The sequence below is a fragment of the Musca vetustissima genome, unplaced genomic scaffold, assembly GCF_032173495.1.
Source record: "Musca vetustissima isolate MV318-11 ecotype Yass unplaced genomic scaffold, APGP_CSIRO_Mvet_v1 utg85488, whole genome shotgun sequence".
In the NCBI taxonomy this organism is placed as follows: Eukaryota; Metazoa; Arthropoda; class Insecta; order Diptera; family Muscidae; genus Musca; species Musca vetustissima.
In genome coordinates this window covers 33,223-59,413 of record NW_026888547.1, presented here as the reverse complement: position 1 = coordinate 59,413, position 26,191 = coordinate 33,223, and the positions used below count along the sequence as shown (strand labels likewise).

Sequence of the window (26,191 nt, the reverse complement as noted above, 5' to 3'; positions counted from 1 at the left end):
GGTTGTGTGTGTAGTTGTTGTTCTACTCTTATTATATTGTTTGCTAAACTGTGTGCATCACCTCAACCTGTGAATACCACTATTTACGATATGGGGAGAAATAAACAACATCGCCAAAACTTCATCGGAGCAAAAGTTATGAACAGTAAAAGAACAACAACAATAAAATTCACACACGAAATAGCAACGAGGCCATCAAAAATAGCGTATATATTATGCCCGATTGTATTATCTAATCGTTTTGGTAGTGCTCCCAATTATTGCGCCAATGAAAAAGAACAAATTGCCAAGATAACCAGCCAAAGCAAAATTTATTAAAAACTTTTATTCGTTCGGTTTAATGGAACAGTTCGATCCGTTCCTACCTCGAGTCTATGTACATACGGGTGTTAACGACGACGCATCGTTAAATTGGAATTTAATTTAACGCTCGACAGAAATCAGAAATCAATTAACTGTTTTTTATTTAATTTGGCAAGAAAACAAAAAAGGATTACAAAATGCCAAGGTATCTATGGTGATGAAGATGATGACAAATAAACAAAGTGTCAAGAAAAAAACACACACATACGCACAAAAAACAAAAGAATACTAAACAAAGCAGTTATTTACAATGTGCCTAGATGAATATAAACAATTTATAATATAAATAAGAGATGGTGTTTAATTTTCAACAAAAATGAGAGTATTCCAATATTTCTCCAACTGTTTCTAAGAAATAATGAATGATTATAAAATATTCTTATTTTTTTTAAAGATATATTTAAAGTAAAGAAAAATCAATACCACGACTGGTATTTTAACCTAAAAAATATACAAATAATGAGTGGATTGGAACTGAACGAATCCAACTTTAACGCATATTTATTTATGTGAGAGCTAGATTTCGATTTAAGGACCGATCACCGGAACATCCGAATCTCAAAATTCCAACGAAATTAGAAAGACTGGCTCTGGTGTGAACTAGGATTATTGACTTCGCTCAAAAATTTGGAAAATGGCGAACCTAGCAAAATTAGTTTTTCGAAAATCACCAATTTTCGGATAAAAATTAAGTTGGAAAATATGCAAGATCTTCACCGATTGGATTTATCCTTGTTCATACGATAGCCATATAGGTCTAAACTAACGTGTTAAAATTTGAAACCGATTGGATTAATAGTTTTTGAGTTATCGTGCCCGTCAAACGTAAATACACTATATCGAGAAAAACGCGTTTGAAGTTTGAGAAGCACTCTTGTCGTCGCTTGATATTGACAGAATAAATCGGCTATATCTTCAAGAGTTGTTGAGATTTTCACTTGAAATTTTAATCAGATATTCTTGAAAATTTATAGGTTCATATTAAATAAAAAAAATGATGAAATCGATTTTTAAGTAAACATTTCGAGGATAAAAGCCGTAAAAGTACGTTTACATTGTACCGTATTTGGTTAACACAGTGGGTCTAAATTCCTTTAAATATATGCCAAATAAATCCTCATAAAGTGGGTTAACCCGGTAAAAAGTTCTAAGTAAAAGGTCGTTTACATTAAACCGGATTTGGTTAACCCAGTGGGTTTAAATTTTCAATTCCTTTGAATATATGCCAAATAAATCCTCATAAAGTAGGTTAACCCGGTAAAAAGTTCTAATGTAAATGCCGTATAAACGCCGTATAACGTCCCTGTCCTATTTTCAATATTTTAAAAGTTTTACATTTTGTTTCAAAGAAGTGACTGTATATTAGAATTACTGCTTCTTTAGATGTTAAATACGCAAAAAAGATCAATATAGGTCGATGTATTGACATACCTCTCATATATAGGCCCGTTTTAGGCACCTATCCACATTTTCAATCCATGTGGCTGTGATTTGGTAAACAGGATTCTAGTACGGCATTTACATTATAACTTTTTACCGGGTTAACCTACTTTATGATGATTTATTTGGCATATAATCAAAGGAATTGAAAATTTAAACCCACTCGGTTAACCAAATCCGGTTCAATGTAAACGACCTTTAGGAAGGTTAAATACGTTCTAGCAGAATTTTTTATTATTGATAAGGGTTTCCGTCCCATTTTAGTTGTTTTCGAGGTCCTAGCCGCATTTGAAACACAAAGTGTTCTACAAAATTCATAACATTTGATTTGAAATACATAACATTTCATTTGTTATTCATATCATTTAATTTTGCAACTTTTTACTTGAAACCCGTTCCTCAACCCGCAAAACTGGTAAAACATTGAATCAAATTTAAGAGAGCACAAAACAAAATGGCGTTCTCTTTGTAGAGTTTTTACTCGATAAATTTGGTAAATGGTAAACAGGAATGCCTACTTCTGATTCTTCTGACGTTTACTATTAAAAAAGTAGTGGAACAGAAATTAATTGTTACGAATTGCAACTGAAATTTTATGAATTACAAGTGCAATGTTATGAATTTCAAATAGAATTCTTTGAATTTTAAACGGATTCCTTTGACTTTCAAATAAAGCTTTACGAATTTCAAATGAAAATATACGAATTACAATTGAAATTCTTAAAATTTCAAATGGATTTTTTTGAATTTCATATGGAAAGTTTAAAATTAAAACTGAAATGTAATGAATTACAAACTGAGTTGTCTACTTACAAATGAAATTCTCGAATTGCAATTGAAATGCTTTGAACAACATATGAAAAAGGTGTAAAACTAGAGATTTTTTCAAGCATTTTTGTGGAAAAAATATTTAATTTGAATTTCTTAATATCTAGAAACGATTCGGGTTTGTGTTTGGATTTCTGAAGGTCTTGAAGAGTTTTGATAGCGTCCTACAAAATGCTAGAATACCCAAGTGTTTATTGTAAATCTCAAGTTCATTAACAGTATTTTAAAATGTTACAAATATGTATATTAAAAAGAAAAACTAGATAAGTGACAAATGTAAGTTATTGCCCTGCAAACACACTTACATCCACATTTCTATATAAGTAGAAGGTTAATTAAATATTTTTTTCGCCCTGATATCAATTCAATGTTAGCGATAAATATTAATAGAATTTACTGTGGCTTTTGCACAACTGCTTACCCCTATAGTTATATAACAATTTGGCAAAGAAAAAAAATAATGGATTTACCATCATTTTGCTGATTAAAAACAAAATTAAGCGAGCAAAAACAACAATAAAATACCCATTACTTTGAAGAAAAACAAAATCGATAAGATTGTTCGATTTTATAATATTCGACATTTATGTGGGCTAAGAACCGGCGTCTAAGAATTTATGGATCAATGTTATAAATCTTTTACTTTAATAGTGATAGCCAAACAGAAAAAAGTAAATACGTAAATAACATTAACCGATAAGAAAAGCAGCTGTGTTTTCAAATTATGTACTTAAATGCACAAATGGTTGGGGACATTTTCCATGGCGAATATGTCAAAACATGGATCCATATTAAACATTTTTCCATACATTTGGCGCTGCTGACTATTCGATTAACTGTCAAAAGAATTCGATGTTCAATGTTGCCAACCATGAGGAATAGATAAAATTTGACAGATGGTCGGTTAAAAAAGCATATGTATTTATTTTTATACATCACCATATTTTTGAATCATGGTCTAAGCCATGGCACAATAAATATGAAATCAAAGTGCGTAATTTCTACTTGAATTTGATGTGCAATGTTGCCAACCCTGTGAAATATTATAAAGAAACATTTGACAGATGATCGAGACAAAAAAGGTTTTTGTTTTGATGCATCACCTTATTATTGCATCATGGTCTAAGCCATTAACTGTCAAAGTGGGTAATTTCTACTTGAACTCGATGTGCAGTGTTGCCAACCATTGGTCAATTTATAAGGAAAATTTTTGACAGATAATCGAGAAAAAAACAAGGTTTTGTTTTGATACATCACCATATTTTTGAATCATGGTCTAAGCCATGGCACAATGAATATGTAGTTCATTTAGCGTAGCTGATGTCTTTATTAACTGTCAAAGTGCGTAATTTCTACTTGAATTCGATGTTGATGTTGCCAACCATGTGAAATATTATAAAGACAAATTAAATTCAGAATTGCATTTTTGTTATTCACCTTTGTTATTCACCTATCTTGTATTATTGTACCATGTTACCCTTAAAAGTGGACCGTTACTGATATTTTTTGGTAGCAATCTTTTTTTTTCTCTTGAGAACAAACCATACTTTCCACAATATAATAATTTGGGATGTATCATATCGCTCATTTGTGGCAAGACAGACATAACTCAAAAAAACATGATTGCGTTTTAAATTTTCAATTTACTCACACTTTATATGGGACAGAGGAACTTCTACAGCTTCTCAATTAGAGTGTATAAGAGATATTCATATGAATTTTTTACACAACATAGTGAACCTCATTAATTCGAAAATCACTAAAAATGCGCTAAAAATTATGCCAAAACTGACAATTATTGCTAGAAAGATTTACTACCCAATGAGAACTCAAAATACTAATTAATAGCCAATTCGGTGATAGAATTTTCCAAAATTCCGATATTTAGGAGGTACTTAGTCTGTTCCCGTACTGCAAGAATCTGCTTTATAAAGAATCTTCGATATCATAAAGAAAACTTTTTAATCGCAGTAAAAGATAGTATATTCTTGCAGGCTGCGCTAAATTGTGGACCAACATTGATATTTTTTGGTTGAAATTTTTGCTACCCAAGGAAAGCACAAAAAATCAGATAAAAACCAAATTGATAGAAAAAATTAAAAAAAAAAATCTCAAACTACCGAAATTATGGAGGTACCTGTATTGGGAAGCTATCCTAAAGAGAGCGCCAATATTGATCATTTTTGGTATGAAAATTTCCTACACAAAAAGGATTAAAAATACTAAATTGCTTTGGTTGAAGAACGTGCTCAAAACGTACTACCGATGCAGGTTTCATCAGAGTTACAAAATCTTCCATTTTGTGTCTGAGGGAAAATTCAAAGGGTATTTTATTAATCGAAATAGTTCTCCATTTTCTCTTTTATTGATCTGAAATATTATAAAGTGTTTTTTTTTCACTTTATAACACTGCATTTGTTTTCATATTTTCTAAATTTATAAACTTGCCTTTTAGTTTCAAAATTTAATGTATTTCAATTTCCCCAAAATTGGCAGAACAAGATGGCATCAAATATTGGCAAATTTAAAACTATTAGCTAAGCAAATTGTTATTCAAGATAAATACCAATTCCACAATAATAATAAAAACATGTTATTATTTTTTTACAGCGACTCAAAACCAGCCATGGAACGTGGACTTCACGATCGTGATCGCGTTGGTGTACAAGATTTTGTACTCTTGGAAAATTATCAATCGGAAGAGGCATTTATTGATAATTTACGCAAACGCTTCCAGGAAAATATTATCTATGTAAGAAATTTACCATTACACCGTCATATAAACAATTTTATTAGGATTTCACCTCTCCCCCTTTCTTCCACCTTTTAGACATATATTGGCCAAGTATTGATATCGGTAAATCCCTATAAACAATTGCCAATTTATACGGAAAATGACATCAAGGAATATCGTAATAAACATTTTTATGAGATACCACCACACATGTAAGTATTGAATTGTTGTCTTGTATTTTTTCCCAATCTATTTGTTGTAAATTTTCTTCTTCATAAAAATAATAATATTCGATTATATACTATGATTTATGCCAATGTTATTTGGCTCTTCATTTAACGCTTTGTTATATCATGTTCTTATTATTTTTTTTTTCTTTTTCAAATTTGCAGTTTTGCAGTTACTGATAACGCCTTTCGTTCACTGATTGAAGAAAATAAAGGCCAGTGTGTTCTAATCTCTGGTAAGTAACCGTTATTTTTAGCAATTATTTAGTATGTCTGAAATGTGGATTTGTATGTTTTCTTATATGCAAGCTGAACAAATGTTTGTATGTATGTTTGTCTGTCTGTCGACAGTTCTACGTAAATAGAATTTCCATTGTATACGTAAATATTTGCCAAAATCTCTAAAAAGTTTGCGTTTTTTCATATGAAATTGAAAGACAAGTATGATTGCATTTCGTGTTTGATGATGATAAGAACCTTTAAAGTACTAAAATTCTGAATACAATTTTGATGAGAGTAAATTATTTTATTCGACATACATCGATGATATATATTAACAATGAAAAATAAATGAAATAAAATTTGTTGGTATTTTTTAACAAAAAAGTACGTAAAGTTCAAAGGTCAATTGTATCTTTCTGTCATTTTTTATATCGAATTATTACACATTTTGAAGTAAAATCATTAGGTTCATTCGTTAGGTACTCAAGAATTTGTACAAATTATTACAAAATGTTGTTCGTTTACCCAAAAGTCCAGTAAAAGAGAGTGAATTTAGAGAGTAGATTTGACAGTTGTGTTACTGAGTTTTTCCAAATTCTTACAAGGAAAATTTACTCAGTAAAATTGTTCTTGTACAATCAGCTGATATTTAATCAGCTGTTTTGTAATGTTTTGTAAACAAACAACAAAATTGTTCTCAAGCAAATTGGTTGCTTTTCGAAATTTATTTTGATTTTGTATCATCAAACATTAAAATGTATAAAGAGAACCCAAATATTTATAAACAACATAAATTTTCCACTTGTTATCCATTTTTCTAATTAAAATGCTGCTATTTTTGTTTGCGCCAAATTGTTTGTTGTTTTAATCAGCTGTGTCGATACAATCTTTTTACTGGATGTTGTTCGTTTACGTTTTTCAATTTTCTCTCTAGAGAAGGAAAAATTCGTATTTTACTCTCTGCAAATTTTACTGTGTAAATGTTACTGGGAAAGTAAAAGAAATTTCGCCGGGATGAACTCAGTATATCCTCCAAATCTCAAAGAAACATAAAATTGATCAGGATATTTACCCATGGTAAACTACTGCCCTGAAAAAACCGAAATATCAAACTAAAGATACTATTGGAGGAAAAATCCTTAAAACATCGAAAATCTAGGGTACCGTAATGTGTTGGCTATATCAAACCTTGAATCGATATTAATAATTTTTCGTAAGAAAATTTTACTCCAAATAAGAACCCAAGAAATAATGAAGGATTCGCTTATATGCGGTCTATCTTGAAACTTGGGCTCATATGGACATTTTTTTCATAGAAAAATTTTCTACCTAATGAGACTTCAAAATGTAAAAGTTGGTAAAAAAAACGTGCCCAAACTCGCGAAAATACATTAATTTTGTAGATACAGTTATATGGGAGCTAGCCCAAAAACCAATATTGGTCATTTTTGGTTGTGATATTTTCTATCCAATGTGACCCCAAACTTCCAAATTATAGTCAATTTAGTTAAGAAAAATGCCCAAAATACAAAAAAACGAATATAAGGGGGGACTAAAACGGTCCGATATATCCGAATTTCATTGGAATGTCAAATTACTGCCACTTCGGTTGAAAAATATTCCTAAGGTCCTCAATATACTATATTGAAACTTTTCTAAAAATACATTTTTTGACCTCCAAGAACCGGGAATGTAAATATCAGCCCCATCGCACAGTGGGTTAGAGTACGATGTTTTCTTGGATCAAATCAGGGAAGCAATGTTAGAATAATTTTTCTTTATTTTTCAGTTCATACCATTAAAATAAGTTTAAAAAAAATGTTTTCTAAGTATATTTGAGTATAATTTTATTAAGTAGTGCCAAATATCAGTGTAGGTATATAGTGCAAGGAGTACAATATGATAACTTAAACATTGAATTTTATACATCTTAAAGTTAATCATCCACATCATCATCATCCGCAGCCAGGGATGGTCCGTATGACGAATTTTCAGGTTTTCGACTGCCAAAAAGGTGTAAACGTCGAAAACGTAATATACCTGTATAAAATGTAGTAAACGTCATTTATTTCAATATTATCACCATATACAGTAATTTTCAAGAACATATATTATTTTTACTGTATATCTGGCTATTCTTTACTAGAACTGATAAAAAAATTCTGAATTTTTTTAAGAAAAAAATTTTGATATTCGATATGAATGTGAGTAAAGCATACGTTATTTCCAAATCGATAAATGTAAATAGCTTTTTTATAAAAAAAACATAATGGTTTTGAGTGGGTTTCCGACGTTTCTGACGTATGTATTATACGTCAGAAATGTATGTCATTTACGTCACTGTTTCTGACAGGCCATCTCTGTCCGCAGCATCACCAACTTCTGATAATTGCTCAATATGTAAAAGGGCATTTGACACAATTTCGGGTCCCTGAATAAAAAACTTGTGCAAAGTGGTAGGCAAGGATACGTTTCAACAAAAAGTCGTCCTGTATTGTGTGCATATATTTGATATTTTTCATTATTAATCTCATGGCCACTGGATACAGCTATAACCGACACGTGCATTTTTATTAAATTAACATATATTTTTGTTATTTCGGCAAATTTTGGTGCGTTTTTTTGATTTCTTTAGCTAAAAATGTCATATTGTCATTCATTGCTTGAGCGCTCGAATTCATCATAAGCTTCGACGATTATAAAAAACAACGTTCGAACTTGTACCTATAAAAAAAATGCTAATAAAGAACCCTTTTACCTGACTACTTGAAACTGCACATCACAATCACTATTTGTCAAAACAATGAATATTATTAAAATAAACAAAAACAAAAATATTATTGTAACAAAGAATATTATTAAAAGAAACAAAAAAACAACAATAAAATAATTAGAAAAAATAACATGAAAAACAAGAAAACACAACACTCAACAACAGCACCAGCCACGAGATCAATGTGACTTTTAGCTAATTTGACTGCTGCAACACTTGTATTAAACAATGCATAGCTTCTAAAAGGCACAAAAGGGCAGCGTAAAATTTTGCAATATAACACAGATTTATGTCCTCTTTAATATAAACCAAAAATTATGACACGAATGTGGACGAATAATAACTATTTATCCATTTAAAATATAAAAATATTAATTTTTTTGGCATTTTCAATATAAATAACTAAATCTTAATCACTTCCAAACACAATTTCATACTCAAATGTTAACGAAGTATTTGCATAATAACCTAAATTTCATGGTTCCGTTGAAAAATGTTTAACTTTTACAATACTTTTTAAAATAAATAAAATTTTCAACGGGAACGTTTTCACTTTTTTCAGCCTTTTTTGGCACAAAAATTTGTATGAAGTTTGACTTTGAAGTTTCACTACAAAAACACCAGTCCACTTTTGACATTTATTTCAACGACAAGTGATGTAGAATTTTATATGTTTTAACCGTGTGCAAAAATTTTTAACGATACTTAAAATTTATTTTTTTAATTAATCCAAGGAAACAGGGTATTCTAACCCACTGTGCATCGGTTGCAAATTGATACAAGTACCAACAAATTTTCTGCATAAATATTTTTCACCCGCCGGATGAAAAATGTAAATAAAAATGTTGCAATTTCGAATATGAATCGGATTATGTGGGCACTGAATCAAAACATGGCCTTGTATTAATATTCGTCAATGATTATTTTCACCCTCCTAGAACCGTAAAAAAATTCACTCCCTAAAAAAAATTCAAAAAATTTCACCCCCTTCGATTGGAAAATGGCCCCGAAGAAACTAAACTTTTCATTCGTTTCCCCAAAACCCTTTTCGAAACGGAAAAGAAACCTTCCAGGAAAATTGCGGCGATTTTACAAGTCCACTGGAAGGGACGAGTGCCACGTCTTAAATATTTGAAACTACGTGAACTGGTAATTATCTTGCAATGATATTGTCGTCGTTATTTGGCGCAACAGCTGCCAAAAAATGCCATGAAGCAGCCGATAAGATACGAGCCTTTATCAAAGGGTTCATTACAACGCAACCCACCCAATGGTAACAATGAAAAGTTCATTGACAATGCCAATTTTACAATTCCGAATATGAATGGGACATGGCCCTATATTAATTTTCGGCAATAATTATTTTCACCCTCCAAGGCATTTATAATGGTTTCAATAAACAAAAAAGTATATTCCAATCATATAAGTCGACGTAGAGTTATATTCTGATCACTGGCGTATATATAGAAGTATTGCACTCTCATATAGGATTATGGGCTTAAAAATTATATACACATAAGTTATCCATTATCCTTCTATTACGATGTAAGGGTAAACAAGGTAAAGGTATCTTTCTAATAAGATGTAAGGGTAAACAAATTGTGAATCATCCTCCCCCACTTTGAATTCCCATTAAAAATATTCATTTACTTATATTATTTTCATTATTTTTTAGGTGAAAGTGGTTCCGGCAAAACTGAAGCCTCAAAAAAAGTTCTACAATATATTGCCGCCTGTTCCGGCAACCAGGCAACAATTGAAAATGTCAAAGATAAACTTTTGAAGAGTAATCCCTTGTTGGAGGCATTCGGAAATGCCAAAACTAATCGTAATGATAACTCATCACGCTTCGGCAAATATATGGACATCCAATTCGATTTTACCGGCACTCCAATTGGCGGCAATATTCTAAAGTATTTACTGGAGAAGTCACGTGTAATCAATCAGAACAGTGGCGAACGTAATTTCCACATTTTCTACCAACTGTTGGCTGGTGCTACTGACGATCAACTGAAATCAATGAAGTTGACACGATCTTTGCAAGATTATGCCTATCTAAGTGATGGTGTAAGTAGAAGGATATACAAATATACAATGCAATACAATTGCATCCAAAAAATCATTAATATATATTTTTGTTAATTTATTTTCCAGGACAAGGGTATTGTCTCGTCGATCAACGATGCCGAAAACTTCCGCCACGTTATGCAGGCCATGCAAGTCATCGATTTCACCGAAACAGAGCAAAGACAAATCCTCAATGTTATCGCCAGTGTTTTGCACTTGGGCAATGTACAATTCACCGAAGAAGAAGGCAAAGCCCAAATCACCAATATCGAATGTGTTCGCACTATTGCCGATCTCCTGGGCGTCCATGTGGAGGAATTGAAAAATGCCTTAACTCATCGCACCATTGATGCCCGAGGTGATGTCGTCACATCGCCTTTGAATCATGAAATGGCCGTTTATGCTCGCGATGCCCTGGCCAAAGCCATCTACGATCGTCTGTTTTCTTGGCTGGTACAACGCTTGAATGTCTCATTGCAAGCCAAAGACTTGCGCACTGCTCGCAACAATGTCATGGGTATTTTGGATATTTACGGTTTTGAAATCTTCAAGACCAACAGTTTTGAACAATTCTGCATTAATTTCTGCAATGAAAAGTTGCAACAATTGTTTATTGAATTGACACTGAAGTCTGAGCAGGATGAATACAGACGTGAGGGTATTGAATGGGTGCCTGTCGAATACTTCGACAATAAAGTCATTTGCAATCTAATCGAAGAGAAACACAAGGGCATTATTTCCATTCTGGATGAGGAATGTTTGCGTCCTGGTGAACCCACCGATTTGACTTTCTTGTCCAAGCTGAGCGATCGCTTGGGTGACCATGCTCACTATTTGTGCCATGAAAAGGCACCAATTCAGGTGCAAAAGACTATGCGACGTGACGAATTCCGTTTGGTCCACTATGCCGGCGATGTAACCTATAATGTTGTTGGATTCCTGGATAAGAATAACGACTTGTTGTTCCGTGACTTGAAGGAGACCATGAGCAAGGCCGATAACCATGTGGTGCGTGTATGCTTCCCCGAAGCAGAGTACTTGGAGAAAAAGAGGCCCGATACTGCCGTTACCCAATTCAGAAATTCCCTGAATAATTTAATGGATATTCTTATGTGCAAAGAACCTTCCTATATTCGCTGCATTAAACCCAATGACCTGCAAAAGTCCGATGTCTTTGACGATCAATTGGTATTGCACCAAGTCAAATATTTGGGTCTAATGGAAAATTTGAGAGTACGCAGAGCTGGTTTTGCTTATCGCCGTCTTTATGAACTGTTCCTTAATCGCTACAAGTGCTTGAGCAAGCAAACCTGGCCAAACTACAACGGCCCAGCCAAAGAGGGAGTGAAAATTTTGGTTAAAGAATTGAACTATGGTCCTGAAGATTATCGCCTAGGCGAAACTAAACTTTTCATTCGTTTCCCCAAAACCCTGTTCGAAACTGAAGATGCCTTCCAGGAAAAGAAACATGACATTGCGGCGATTTTACAAGCCCGCTGGAAGGGACGCGTGCAACGTCGTAAATATTTGAAACTACGTGAACAGGTGATTATCTTGCAGTCATACTGTCGTCGTTATTTGGCCCAACAGGCTGCCAAAAAACGCCGTGAAGCAGCCGATAAGATACGCGCCTTTATCAAAGGGTTCATTACACGCAACGATCCACCCAATGGTTACAACGAAAAGTTCATTGCCAATGCCAAGCGCATGTGGCTGTTGAGATTAGCTAAAGAATTGCCCACTAAAGTTATGGACATGAGATGGCCATCGGCGCCATCACATTGTCAAGAGGCCTCCACATATTTACATCGTCTGCATCGTTTACATTTGGCACGTAAATATCGTTTGGCATTATCGGAGGAACGTAAACGACAATTTGAATTGAAGGTTCTGGCCGAAAAAGTATTCAAAGGTAAGGGGAAATAATTGATAATTTATTATAATTTTTTTATGATTGGTTTATTACCGGGGCCATTGAATTGTAATGGGTGGAGATTTACGCATAATGTATTAGAGTGGATTGCATCCTGGGATAACGTTTGTCAGTTGTATAGCTGAGAATTACAAATTTTAATAGGTAAATTAGACCATTTCTAAAATCTGATTTTAAATTAGATGTAGCAATTGTTCAAATTTATGAGCAGCAATTTTTAATAAGAATTTAATTTTTGATTTTGATTTCCTCAAGAAATCTTAAATGGTGACCTATTCATTTGTAGATTATCTTTTTTCTTTCGAGATTGTACTGGAAATCGTTGGTTTACTTTACAACAAGCTGGGAAATACATTAACTTTTAAATTATATGGTCATAAAGCCACTAATCGAAGGTGGTCTACTTCGATTAGGTAGTTGAGGAAAAAGTAGTTTTACTATTTGGATTAAAAATTTATATATTCTAGTCGACACCGATCGTTTGTAATGCACACAACTAATAAATCTGAATATTTTATGAGAAGTTACTGAAAATTAAATAATTCAATTAATAAATTAAATATTTTAAATCTCATTATTTTTTATAGATAAAAAGAGCAGTTATCCGGCCAGCGTATCACAATGGTTCAAAACTGATCGTATACCGAGTGAACATAACACAAACGTTAACAGTTTTATTAACAACTCATTCAATGGTGAAACTCTGAAATATTCTTCTGCCTGCACGAAATACGATCGTCATGGTTACAAGCCTCGTGATCGTTTTATATTGCTGAGCAATAAGGCCATTTATGTTTTGGATGGAAAAACCTACAAACAAAAACATCGTTTACCTCTAGAGAAACTTGACTTCGATTTAACCAATCACAGTGATGACTTAATGGTAATTCGTATTCCCCTCGATTTGAAAAAGGACAAAGGTGATCTTATTCTTGAGATACCATATCTTATTGAATTCTGCACATACATTATTGATACTGTGGGCACTGCGGATGTATTGAAAATTGTGGAGAGAGATTCGTAAGTTTTACTATTTTCCATGCTCTCAACAATGGATTCTAATTTGTTCTGTTTTTGTAATTCTATTTCAGTTTGGTGCACAATATGGCTAAGGGCAAATCAGGTGTTATCGATATACAAACGGGTGGCGGAGAACCAGGAGTTATACGTGATAAAAGTGGACATCTTGTTGTTGTAAGTATATATTTATTTAATCATTCTGATTGCGTGTTGTTATAAAATGTATATTTGCTTATTCTATTACAGATTGCTGGCCAGTAATGATGTTCCATAATTCTTCACTTGTTAACGGGTTTACCTGCTCTATATACGACTACATACATATCCATATGTTATAACCATGGCTTTAAATTTAAATTTTTGTTATATATATTCTAATGACTAAAAGTAAAAAAGTAAATCCTTTTATGTGAAATGATGCAACCGAAAATAATGTTTTTTTTTTCAAAATGAGAAAATACAACAACATGGGTCGGATAGATTTGCTTTGGACATTGGATGTCGAAGAGAAAGAAATTAAATAGATATTGGTACACATTTGAACAAAAAAAATCAGTATTTAAACAATTGAAAACATCACTTGGTTCTCTCAAATTATGTAGATATAATCGATTCGGTGTCGTAATTTCATTGGTATAAAGTACCATAGAGACAGCAATGTTCTTTTTCTCTCTCATTTCAAAACAATTAATATTCAGAGATTTGTCTGACAGTGGCAGGACATCAATGATTTTCTAAAATAGGTATTCGGCAAGGGGATTTCTTGTCCCTTCATAAATTCAAATTGTAAATGTCCCAAACAAAATATTTGATTATGCCTTCTCTAATATGGAAATAAATAAATCCCTCCCTCCTCCCTCCCTCCCCACTTCGAAATCAACCATTTTCTCGCTCAAATCAAGGTTTTTTTTCCAAGGATTATTCATAAGGTTAACAAGGAGGCGAATTCAAAGTATTCATTGACTGTCAAATTTATTGTTGAAGGTGAATTCATGCCTTAGTCTTCTCTAGCTGTCAACTTTTTGATCGCGAAATACCAACCAAATCAGGATAAAAACTCAAAAAAAACTCTCAGCGTAGAACTGTCAAACTAGCTCTTTTTCTCTTTCACTGAACTTTATAGTTAACAGACAACATTCAAAAACATTTGGAAACAAATATTACCAAATATAAAAAAAAAAAACAGACAAAGCTTATGTATCGTAAAAGCACGTGTCCGAAACTTCTTTTAAAATATTTTTTCCATACCTCTGTAAAATTAACACTTAGGAGAAGTTGAGAAAGTGATAAGGGGAAATTTCTCACTAATGAGATTATTCCCAAGCCAATATCCAGAATAAGGCGTACTTTACATTACGAATCATAGTAACCACACCTAAGAGTTTTTTCACTGAAATTTCATAAAATTTATTAATTTGATTTTATTTACAAAAATAAATATTGATCACGGTTTTAAAAATATAGATGACAAAGATGACAAATTATAGAAATAAATGACAGATAGAGAACCTAAATTATATAGATAACAGCCAGTTAAAATAATTGATTCTCCTCTAAAAAAGAACACGTATGGCCACCTTAACTACGGGAACAGATCAGATATTTACTATATAACAACGTTACCTGAAATCCGACGGGGCGTACAAAAATATTCAACTTCCCCACTATGGCAAAATGTTGTGTACGGCCGTATTACTCAAATACGTCGTATCCATATCTTCAAGCAAATAATACAAACTGCAAAACAAAATTGAAAATTTATTAAATTTATCCACATATTTCTCGTTTTCATTCGAAATTTCAAATTTCCTGAATGTTTTGTTTTTATTTTCAACAAAAGAAAAAAATGAAAAATACGTTCTGTCAAAGTTGAAATTGTTCAACTTGAAATTTTGTACGTTCGACGTATTTCGGTAACATTCATATAAATATATGTGTTCTACTTTTGTGGTGAAAAATGTCGAACGTGAATTTTAGGTAAGGCTGTAAGGTCAAAGAATAAAACCAGGCCAGATCGTAGGAAAACGTAAACACAAATTTTAACAGCATAAAGTTTTTAAAATAAAAATATTGATTTCGATAGTAACACAGTCGGAATCGTTTATGACATCAAATCAGTTATAGTGACGGTATACTAAAGTCTCAAAAACAATTCAATGCTTTATTTGATATTGCATATCACGACCAATTTCGCCGGTACCTTCACCGACATTATAAGCTATTTCGACTGTACCCTCATACTGTCAACATTTTTGATATTGACCATTGACAACTATTAATTTGTTCATACAAATTTATTCGGAATGTATTGCGCGATAAATAATTCAAAAATTCTGAGATTTTTATTCAAAATGTTGTTTTTAATATTTCGTTTCAAATTACAGTTACCTTTTGACATCTCATTATACTATCAGCTGTTCTGATCCATATACCTTATTAAATCTAACCTAGTTCCGATCTTTCACTTCACACAATCGTTCACTCATTTGAACTGGTTCGTTCGGGAACGACACAACTCTGCGGTATTCCTACGTGTCCATCTGAATTATTCCTACGACAATGCCTCCTGCTAAAACCAAAAAGTCCCAATCGGATAACACCACAAATGTCACACAAAAATTCAATGAAGTCCATGCCCGCAACATTGATGTTGCCAGAAAAATGGTTGAAAACTATGAGTCTTCTGATTCCGACGAGGATGAACTGGACGAAAAGGCTATTTTAAGTGAGTATTATGAATTAAAACCTCTGCGAAATTAATTAAATCATGATCTTCGAAATATTTGTAGATACATTATATAAACATTATGACAAGGAAAAAGTGGACGAACGCTTGTTGGCTAAAACAAGCGGCTTTCTTGAGAACATTTTGCAATCCGGTGCGGCTACGTGTCTTATATGTATTGGTAGTATAAAACGGACAGATGCAGTTTGGTCCTGCCGACACTGTTATTGTCTTTTCCATTTGAATTGTATTAAAAGATGGGCCAATGATAGCATGGCTCAGATCAAAGCCAAGGCTCAAAATGACCAGCAGGGCTATTACAATCATTTGGGAGAGTATGTGCCACCCAAAAAGCAAAAGGCCCTACATTGGTGCTGTCCTCAGTGCCGTAAAGAATTCATGCCCGAGGAAAAACCATCAACATATGAATGTTTTTGTGGCAAAGAAGTAAATCCACCTTCTCAACCTTGGCTAGTACCTCATTCGTGTGGCGAAATATGTGGAAAAGCTTTGCAGCCCAACTGTGGCCACAAATGTACTCTTTTGTGTCATCCTGGTCCTTGTCCACCGTGTGCCCAATATGCGAATACATCATGTAAATGTGGCAAATCTGTCCCGAAATCTGTTCGGTGCATTGACAAAGAATGGGAATGTCAAACGAAATGTAATCGCCGTTTAAAGTGTGGAGAACACAATTGTGATCGGGTGTGTCACAAACCAGGACAATGCCCACCCTGCAATAAAACAAGTGAACAACGATGTGAGTGTGGCAGAGAAAGTGCCCGGAGGCCATGTTATGACTTGGAATGGCGTTGTAAAAACGTCTGCAACCGTAATTACTCATGCGGTCTGCATGTATGCAAAAAAATATGTCATTCTGGCAATTGCGGTCAATGTCCATTAAGTTTGCCGCGCTCATGTCCCTGTGGGAAAACTGTAAGTACATCTTATAACGAGTAATATAATAATTGAGTTATATAACCAATTTTATCTGAGGCAGAAAAAAATTGGACCATGCACTGAAACAATAGATACATGTGGAGATACGTGCCAAAAGTTGTTGCCTTGTCAACTGCACAGTTGCACACAACGTTGCCACAAAGGAAATTGCAATTTGGTAAGTGTTTTCGGTTTCACTGGTTATAACAGAATACATTAATTTCTTTCAATCCTCTAGTGCTTGATTATTATAAAAAAGAAATGCCGTTGTGGCATGCATGAAAAAGAATTGCCATGTTCCAAGGAATTTACATGCGAGACGAAATGTAAGCAAATTAGAGATTGTGAAAAGCATCCATGCAACCGTAAGGTAATTTTTATATTCATACCCAAACATAGGGAATAGTGTGCTGATGTTACATTTGGTTTTCTATAGTGTTGTGATAAGAATTGTCCTCCATGTGATAAAGTTTGTGGCAAACCTTTATCGTGCGGAAAACACAAATGCCAATCCATCTGTCACAAAGGTCCATGTTATCCATGTCAACAACAATCCCAAATTCATTGCCGATGTGGAAAAACAAAGAAAGTCGTGCCTTGTGGACGTGAACGCACAGCCCGTGTTGTCTGCTTGGAACCGTGTAGGTATGTATTCTCTAAATTAGAATCATTTATTTTGTGTGTTGCTTAAAATTCGCCATATTTTGTAGAATTCCCTCAAAATGTCACCATTATAACAAACATCGTTGTCACAAAAATGAGTGCCCGCCGTGTTCACAACCTTGTGGCTTATTGAATGATGTCTCTAAATGTGGTCATGTTTGCAATGCTAAATGTCATGCTGCTGTTAGGACTATTAAAAAGTCAAATAATGCCAGTATTTGGGAACCATCAAAACAGGTAATAAAAGATAAGAAAAATATAACGGCTTAAATTAATATTTGATTATTAGGTGGAAATTAAACCTCTGCCTCATCCTCGATGTGAACAAAAAGTATCCGTTACTTGTATAGGGGGGCATGAGGTGGCTGAATGGCCTTGCTGGAATTCGAAACCAAGTTCATGTCAACGTTTATGTAACCGTCAGTTGAAATGTGGAAATCATACATGTCCGCTAGTTTGTCATAGTGTTCCAGATATTAAAGATATGAATGTAAGTCAACATAATATTCAATTTTCTCTTAATAATTATGATTTTTCATTTTAGCAACAAGTTGGTTGTGCACCATGTGAGCAAGGCTGCCTTATTCCACGCCCAGAAGGCTGTACACACGCATGTCCTAGACCATGCCATTTGCCACCATGTCAGCCATGTAGTGTAGCAATTAAAACCAAGTGTCATTGCGGTCTTATGCCCATTGTCTACAAATGTAGTGATTATTACAGCACAGGTGGAACGGACAATGATGTAGCGGAAAGACAGGAGAATCTGAAAAGCTGTGGCAATCGTTGCCTCAAAAATGTAAATATTTCCTTATTATACAAATTGCTATTTTACAATCTATCTCTATATTTCAGTATCCTTGTGGCCATCGGTGTACAGCAAAATGTCATTCTGGTCCATGTCCCTACCCAGAGGCTTGTCGTAAGAAAATACGTATATTTTGCCAATGCAAACGTTTAAAACTCGAAATTACCTGCGATAAACATCGTTCGGGTCTTACAAAGCTAGACTGTGATGAAAACTGTGTGGAAACCCAGAGAAGTATTGAGTTAGCACGTCAGCGCGAACAGGAACTATTTAAAAAACAAGAAGAGGAACGAAACCGTTTGGAAGTCGAACAATTCGAAAAGAAATTTAGCAAGCGCAAGCCCAAAGAACGTAAAACGGTTGAGGTGAAAGCCAAAGAACCAATTAACTGGAAACTAATTGGTTTGTATGTTGGCATTTTTGCAGCTATAGCATTAGCTGTGGCCCTAGCTTTATATGAAGAACATTAAAGTGTTTTCCCGCTTATGTTAATGTGTAGTTAAAACAAGGCAACCGCAAATTTTGAAGTAATATTTTATATGTTTATTATAAATAATATAGAGAATCTGTCTTACACATACATTTGTAATATTTCCAATAAAATTATATATGTATGTCTTTTACGAATATAATATTGGTTGACTATATGATATAAATTAAAATCGACGATTTCCGTAACCTCCCCGATTCCAATTCGGTCCACCACCTCCATAACCGCCACCACTGCCATAACCACCGCTGCGTCCACCACCATAACCGCCACCACCTCCATAACCGCCACCACTGCGTCCACCTCCAAAGCTGCCACCACCATTTCCGAAGCCACCACTGCGTCCTCCCCCGAATCCACCGCCGCTACCACCACCAAAACCACCTCCATCAAAGCGACCACGCTTATTGGGACCTGCATCATCCCCTCCTCCTCGTGGTGGTCCACGACTTTGGAAAGGCATTATACCCTTTTCACGCTGTATCTCGTAATCGCCGGCTGTCATTACCGACAAATCTTTTATAACCTGCACTAATTTCCCCTCTGTCTCGCTTAAGTTAAGGATCTCTGAAGGTTCATCACATGCCTTTGTTATTAGATCTTCAATGGCAGGTTTTAAAGCTGCCAACGTTGCGGCCAAATGAGGATCCATTTGGAAGTTAAGCCAGTTATCAACGCGCACAATATTATCTTTAACCAAATCAATTTTGCGACTTCCGAATAAAAGCAAATGTAATGGCGACACCATAGTCATTTGCTTGCAGGATACAGCGCGTGTGCGAATCTTTTCGCCGAAGATGAAGAAAGGATATGGGAATGTTACTGCCAAATTACTGCAATTAACTGATGTCTTGTGAATAAGAGCTGCCTTGGATTCTGTGGTCAAGACTTTGCGCTTTTCTTTGTGATAACAAATATTCGGGTATAGACCAATACATAACAATGCGATAGATACATCCAAAAGGGGATCATCGGAATTGGAATTAACATGCGTGGAAATCATGCATTCTTCAGGGAATCCAGCTTGCACAAGCAAGTCCAAGAGTTGATTTTTGGCTTCAGCCAACACTCGCATAGTGGATAATTGCAAACCCTTCCACTCACAGAAACGTATCTCTTCATCGTCTCCCTTACGGCGGGCTGATTCCCACATTTGTTTTGCCACGATCATAGCCACGTGATCCGAGCACTTATTGCCACCTAGGGATTTTTGGTGATTCTGCAAGCGTCTCTGGCCCATTTCCAATGCAAAGATTTCAGAAAATGTACTGGAATATGAAGCCATGGTAGCGGTAATATCAGCACAACCAAACACTGTACTCAACACCATCATTTTGCCCAACTTCGGTTCAATGGGCAGTCTAGCCAAGATACGACCCAAAGGAGTCAATTCATCATTGCTATCCAGACAACGCATATCACGCAACAATACTTCAGCTTCGATTACAGCATCCAATGGTGGTGGTTCCAAAGCCTTCGACAAGAACTGATGTATGGTACCCAAGCGCAATAACTTGATGGTCAGAGCCATCTCATGCAATGGAGTACGGAACATTTCCGGTGTCAAATACTCTTCTAAAGCCTGATAACGTGCCTTTGAGCAAAGAGTAAAACAGAAACCGGGACGTACACGACCAGCTCGACCCTTGCGCTGTTCCAAATTCGTGCGACTGGCCCAGACGGTGGCATAACTGGTAAGATTGTTGTGTGAGGTGAACATTTTCATTCGAGCTTTGCACAAATCAATGACAAACACTATGTCATCTATGGTAATGGAGGTTTCGGCAATATTTGTTGACAAGATAATCTAAAAAGAAATGGATAAAATGTCTATTATTACACCAAAGATATCCTAGAAGATTAAATAAAAAATATATAGAAGTATGTTGATTGCATACCTTGGTCACGCCATCGGGTACAGGCTCGAAAACTCTGCGTTGATCTTCTCGAGGAATTTGTGAATGGCATGGCAAAATACGGTATTGGGGACCACCAAACTGACTTGAATTTTGCAAAAATTTCATCAGGGCAAAAATTAAATTCCAACCGGGCAAGAATACCAATATAGCTCCAGGAATGTTCTTGGATTTGATATGTGACAACAATGCCTCAATTAATTCAAATGAACACTCGGACTCGGACAATGCCGCCATGGTGGTCTTAGTTTGTTGCGAATATGAGTTGTCAACGACTTTATTTAGATTTTGGTCAGAAGGATCTTCACCATTTTCCGTGAGAATTGCACTTTCTTCGTCATCCTTATCCTTGCCTCTTTTGCGCGAGTCTGGTGGTGGTACAAACTTCGTCATTTCAACGCAATCTTCAAGGAAAAATTGCTGAACAGGATATGCGCGTCCAGGGACTTCCAGGACTGGGCAATTGCCAAAGTACTCGGAGAAAAGTGTGGTATCAATTGTAGCAGACATGAGAATGATGCGCAAATCAGGATAAGTATGAACCATATCGCGAAGAATGATCAAAAGGAAATCACTGTTAACATCACGTTCGTGAATTTCATCGACAATGATGTGAGAAATGCCTCGCAGACCTGCCTCCAGTTTGCGCAATAGCACACCAACAGTGCAAAATAGAATGGCGCCGTAAGGCCGTGGCATGGTTGATTCAAAACGTACTGAATAACCGACAGATTCTCCTAAATTTTCACAAGATTCATTAGCCACACGCTCGGCCACCGATATGGCTGATATACGACGAGGTTGAGTTACATAAATATTACAATAGGCACCCTGGCCAGATGAAATATAATCTTCTAGAATATACTGGGCAATTTGTGTGGTCTTACCACAACCTGTGTTACCGCGAATAATAACCACTGGATTGTCATTAATGGCATCCATGATTTCATTACGCATAGCAGCGATTGGTAGTTTTTGTCGAAATTCCAAAAACTTTTGATATTCCGTATTGAATTGACGTTTTTCTTTGGCGGCGTTTTCCAAGTCTTTACACAAATCATCTAGGGATGCAGTGGCTAGGTAACCTTCATCAATGTTACAGGCATTCCATGCATTCCAATTTGGCTGGGGTGGAGCCCATGGTACAATTGAAGCGACCATTTGCTGGTTATCGTTGCGCTGACGATTAACTTCTTTGTTTGTATTTACCTAAAATATAAATCGAGGAGTTAGTTGGATGAAAGCAAAGGTAGGAAATGTCATTAAATATAATCATTTTTATGGGAACTAAATTAGACATTTTGTTGAGATATTTGTAATCATTTCAAGACATTTTTGTTATTTAATTTTTTCCTAGCTTTTTATTTTTATAAATTTTTTTATTGCTTAAATGTTTAGCATTGATATATACATAGATAAAAATGCGATATACTTACTTGCAAACTTATAATGTTTGTCTCTGGGTCAGGTTTAATATTATTTATATTAATAACTGGTAAGTTCATTTCATTAATGACTTCCTCGATTCTCTGTTGGAGCTCGGGTGCTACCTTAACCGGGTAGGGCGTTAGCTCTTCATCGTCTTTACGCTGTTTCAGAGTACCAGTAAAAGCCTCAATCACACCCAAGTGATAAAGCTGACGAACCAGCGACAGTGCACACGATTTGCTAGCTGACTGCTTGTTTGATCCTGTCTCTCGAGCCGTAATTGTACGTCTCAGTTGATTAACATAAATATGCATTTCAGCCATAAAGCTCCTATAATTTCCAAAGGAAGAATATACACAATTGAATCCCTTTCAATTTAGATCTGATTCATAAAGGTGTGATATTTGAATTCATGCTTACCGTTTCTATCGAACGATTTTATGGGGTTTTTAGGCACAGACATTATTTACAGTCTTTACGTTTATAGAACTGGTATTTAATAAAGGAATAACGCCGGCTGTCGTAAAACATGTGTTGATGGTGGTTTCGAGAACAAATCATACGTAGGGATGTCCGCAAGCAGACTACAATACAGAAATATGAACAATAGGAAATATCCAATTAGTGGAAGCAGTTGTATTAATTTCGATCGAAGTGTGTGTGTGTGTGTTTTTATATTTTCTCTTTGCAAAAATATTTCATTCACGTTCCTCACTTTATTTTAAATGAAGAACGTGAACACAACAAAGGAATATAATGTCGATTATCATTTGTTCTCGTTACCACCTACACATTATTTCGCACGTTAGCCTTTTTCATGCAGTTTAATATGCAAACAAGAAGATTTCAGAACTAAAGATCACACTGCGATAAATAAGAGCCTGATCTTAGTTCTATATATTGTTGTATGTTATAACTACTCCATATGATATCCTTGCTTTATTTTAAAACACCATAAAATCGTTCGATTTTTTTAGTTTATTTTTTTTTCTATCTACAAACTTAAGAAAGACTATTAAAAAAGATGAAGATATAATGTAATAGTCCATTATTTGTTCACCTTTTTTAATGCATATAAATAAAGTTGCATGCTTATTAAAGTTTTAGACATCCTTATACACTTTGTTTTGTACATTTTAAATATTTTTTGAAAGCGTAAAAAATGCTTTGTTTTTACTCGAATTTTTCTGATCCATAAATGACGAAGTTATGAGCACAAGATTTGCGGAAGTTCAAAGTTCTATGGACTTAGAAGGGACCATGAATGTTTTCCTGATCCGGAAGTCAAGTCATACCGGTGGTAAATATTTTACAAAAAAAAAAAAAAAACAAAATATTTTGTACATAAAATCTGACAAAGGTCTACGCAAAATTTCATGCAAATCGGACAAACATTTAGTCTTTTACATAAATTTTTATGTGGGAGGTATATCTAAATCAAAAACGATTTCAAAATAAATTGACACAAGCCATTGTAGACAAAATAAATTCAGAGCACGCTTTCATCAATTTTTTTATCAATTAAACAACTGTTTCGTGAAATCGGACGCAAAAGTATGTGAGAACTTTATTTACATCTTAAAGAAATTATCATATATTTTAATAGGGTTTGTCTTATGGTCAAATACATGAGAAGTGTCAATTTCATTCGCATAATAAATGTGACCTGCAATTTGTTGGCCAAAAAATACCACACCACTTTGTTCTTGAATAATATACCAACTCGAGTAGTCGAACTTTATCGTATGCGAACAACACTTTAATATTACTGATTGAAAAACTCTCTACATGCTTCGTATATATAAAATTGGCAGATTTGGTATTAAAATAAAAATGGCGCAAAAGTGGTAAGTCCGAAGTAAGTGTCAAAATTGGCACTTTAGTGGCACAACGGCCGCACTGAGTACAAACATCTACAAAGTGAGTGTCGTTTCCACAGCAGTCGTTTCAACGACCCGACACAACCCTAATCTCTCTTGTTCAACGACTGTCAATAACAAATCATCACTTTTGTGTACGTATAAACAGTAGGGCAGCTGCCAAAACATCAATACAAAAGTGGAAATTTCCTTAAATGAAAATGTCTAATATAAACCAAATCGAATACGGAATTCAGAAAAAATAGTTGTTGATATATCTTAATAATGGCAATACTATAATATATCGTATTAGTTATTTATATAAGATCATAAAAAAAATTAAAACAAATATACTCCAAATTATAACAATATATATTCATAACTTCAAAACTTACCTTGCATGTTCAGGACCAACTGGTGTGTACTTATAATCAGCAGTTATTTTGTTCATTTGCATGAATTGATGAAGTTTCGCCTTGGCATTTTCGATGGTCCAGTTACCATGTATAGCTGCATTTACATCAATCGATTCGGCCTCTTTCATGTCCAGTTGTTCCTGTGCCCGATCAATTGGATTGTAATCACGACGATTATCAATAGGGCGATATGCCTGACCCAACTCTTGTGGCCCAGAATTTTGATCAAACACGCGATTTTGATTACCGCCTCCTCCTCCGAAACTATTTCCCCCGGCATTTGACATTACTTCGGGAGCTGGTGCAGCCGCAACGCCGGCATCAGCTGGTACATCACTTGGATTCAATTTGCCACTACGGACAAGAAAATTTACAAAATCTCTTGAAGCATTACGTTCGGCATCTTTTTTATTTGTCGAATTGCCCACAGCCACATAGGGCAAACCATTAATTCGAACTTCACATAGAAAACGTTGCCGGTGCTTAGGACCTAAATTGAACCCAATTTATATTGTTATATTGTCTTGTGCAAAATTGTATTATAATTTTCATTACTTACCGGTAGCTCTCACGCTATATTGCGGATCAACTTTGTTTTTAGTGCACCACTCGTGGAAAAATGACTTAATATCTGTCATTTTTAGATATTTTAATGATTTTAATATTCAAATATACAATTTTTTCTTATAATTTATTTTTGCTTCGAACTATATGATGCTTTTGCGAACTGCTTCTTCCAGAATTTTTATGTATAATGAATTTTTATGTATGTATAATAAAGCGAATAAAGCGGTACAAAATGCCCGATAATGAAGAAGAAGTCAAAAAAGAAGACTGAAAGTTACGAATGAGGTGGGATGGAGGAGACTAAAAAGGAGTTGGACTGTTTACGAATACCAAGTACTCGGTATGAGCCAGTTTAGGGATTAGTAAATCGACTAATCGATTAATCGATTTTCTGTATGGAAAAGTCCATGATCCCAAGCATGGCCTATAAATAAGGTCACCAAGGGAGACCAGCTGATTATCGATACCTCTCAAGTTTGCTGTCAAAATGCATTATTGTGAATTGACTTCCATTATGAAAACGTAAACAAAGTCGAAATTTTTGACATTAGACTTGAGAAAAAACAGCTGTTTTCCGATTTCGATTGCTATCGTGGTGACCTTATTAATAGATCTTGATCAAAAGGTATATTTAATAAGGTAGCCACATCGGGCCAACTGTTGGTGCAAATAAATGTCAAAAAAATTAAAAAAACAAAATTATGAATGAAAATCTCCGAATTGCGAATCTGTTTGTTTTGGTAAAATATTTTTGATATATCAAAATACAACAA

The 26,191-nt window shown here is 34.5% G+C and overlaps 3 protein-coding genes across 3 annotated transcripts; 2 read left to right on the top strand and 1 right to left on the bottom strand.

The window, feature by feature from the left end:
• Positions 1-481: 481 nt before the first annotated feature.
• Positions 482-13,975, top strand: LOC133336392 (unconventional myosin IC). The gene is made up of 9 exons (XM_061544687.1): positions 482-508; positions 5,242-5,383; positions 5,462-5,577; positions 5,758-5,828; positions 10,263-10,654; positions 10,742-12,566; positions 13,175-13,607; positions 13,679-13,781; positions 13,854-13,975. The coding sequence occupies exons 1-9, from the start codon at positions 501-503 to the stop codon at positions 13,866-13,868; spliced, it is 3,105 nt and encodes a 1,034-aa protein (XP_061400671.1). The 5' UTR covers positions 482-500; the 3' UTR covers positions 13,869-13,975.
• Positions 13,976-16,166: 2,191 nt separating this feature from the next.
• Positions 16,167-19,212, top strand: LOC133336388 (NF-X1-type zinc finger protein NFXL1). The gene is made up of 9 exons (XM_061544684.1): positions 16,167-16,332; positions 16,397-17,268; positions 17,333-17,449; positions 17,510-17,641; positions 17,708-17,916; positions 17,982-18,171; positions 18,224-18,424; positions 18,479-18,733; positions 18,790-19,212. The coding sequence occupies exons 1-9, from the start codon at positions 16,167-16,169 to the stop codon at positions 19,210-19,212; spliced, it is 2,565 nt and encodes an 854-aa protein (XP_061400668.1).
• A 186-nt stretch (positions 19,213-19,398) lies between these two features.
• Positions 19,399-25,489, bottom strand: LOC133336387 (dosage compensation regulator). Its single transcript, XM_061544683.1, has 5 exons — positions 25,411-25,489; positions 24,831-25,341; positions 22,585-22,906; positions 21,131-22,357; positions 19,399-21,039 (listed from the first exon to the last, which is right to left on the bottom strand). Exons 1-5 carry the CDS (start codon positions 25,487-25,489, stop codon positions 19,399-19,401), a joined length of 3,780 nt encoding a protein of 1,259 aa, XP_061400667.1.
• Positions 25,490-26,191: the final 702 nt, after the last annotated feature.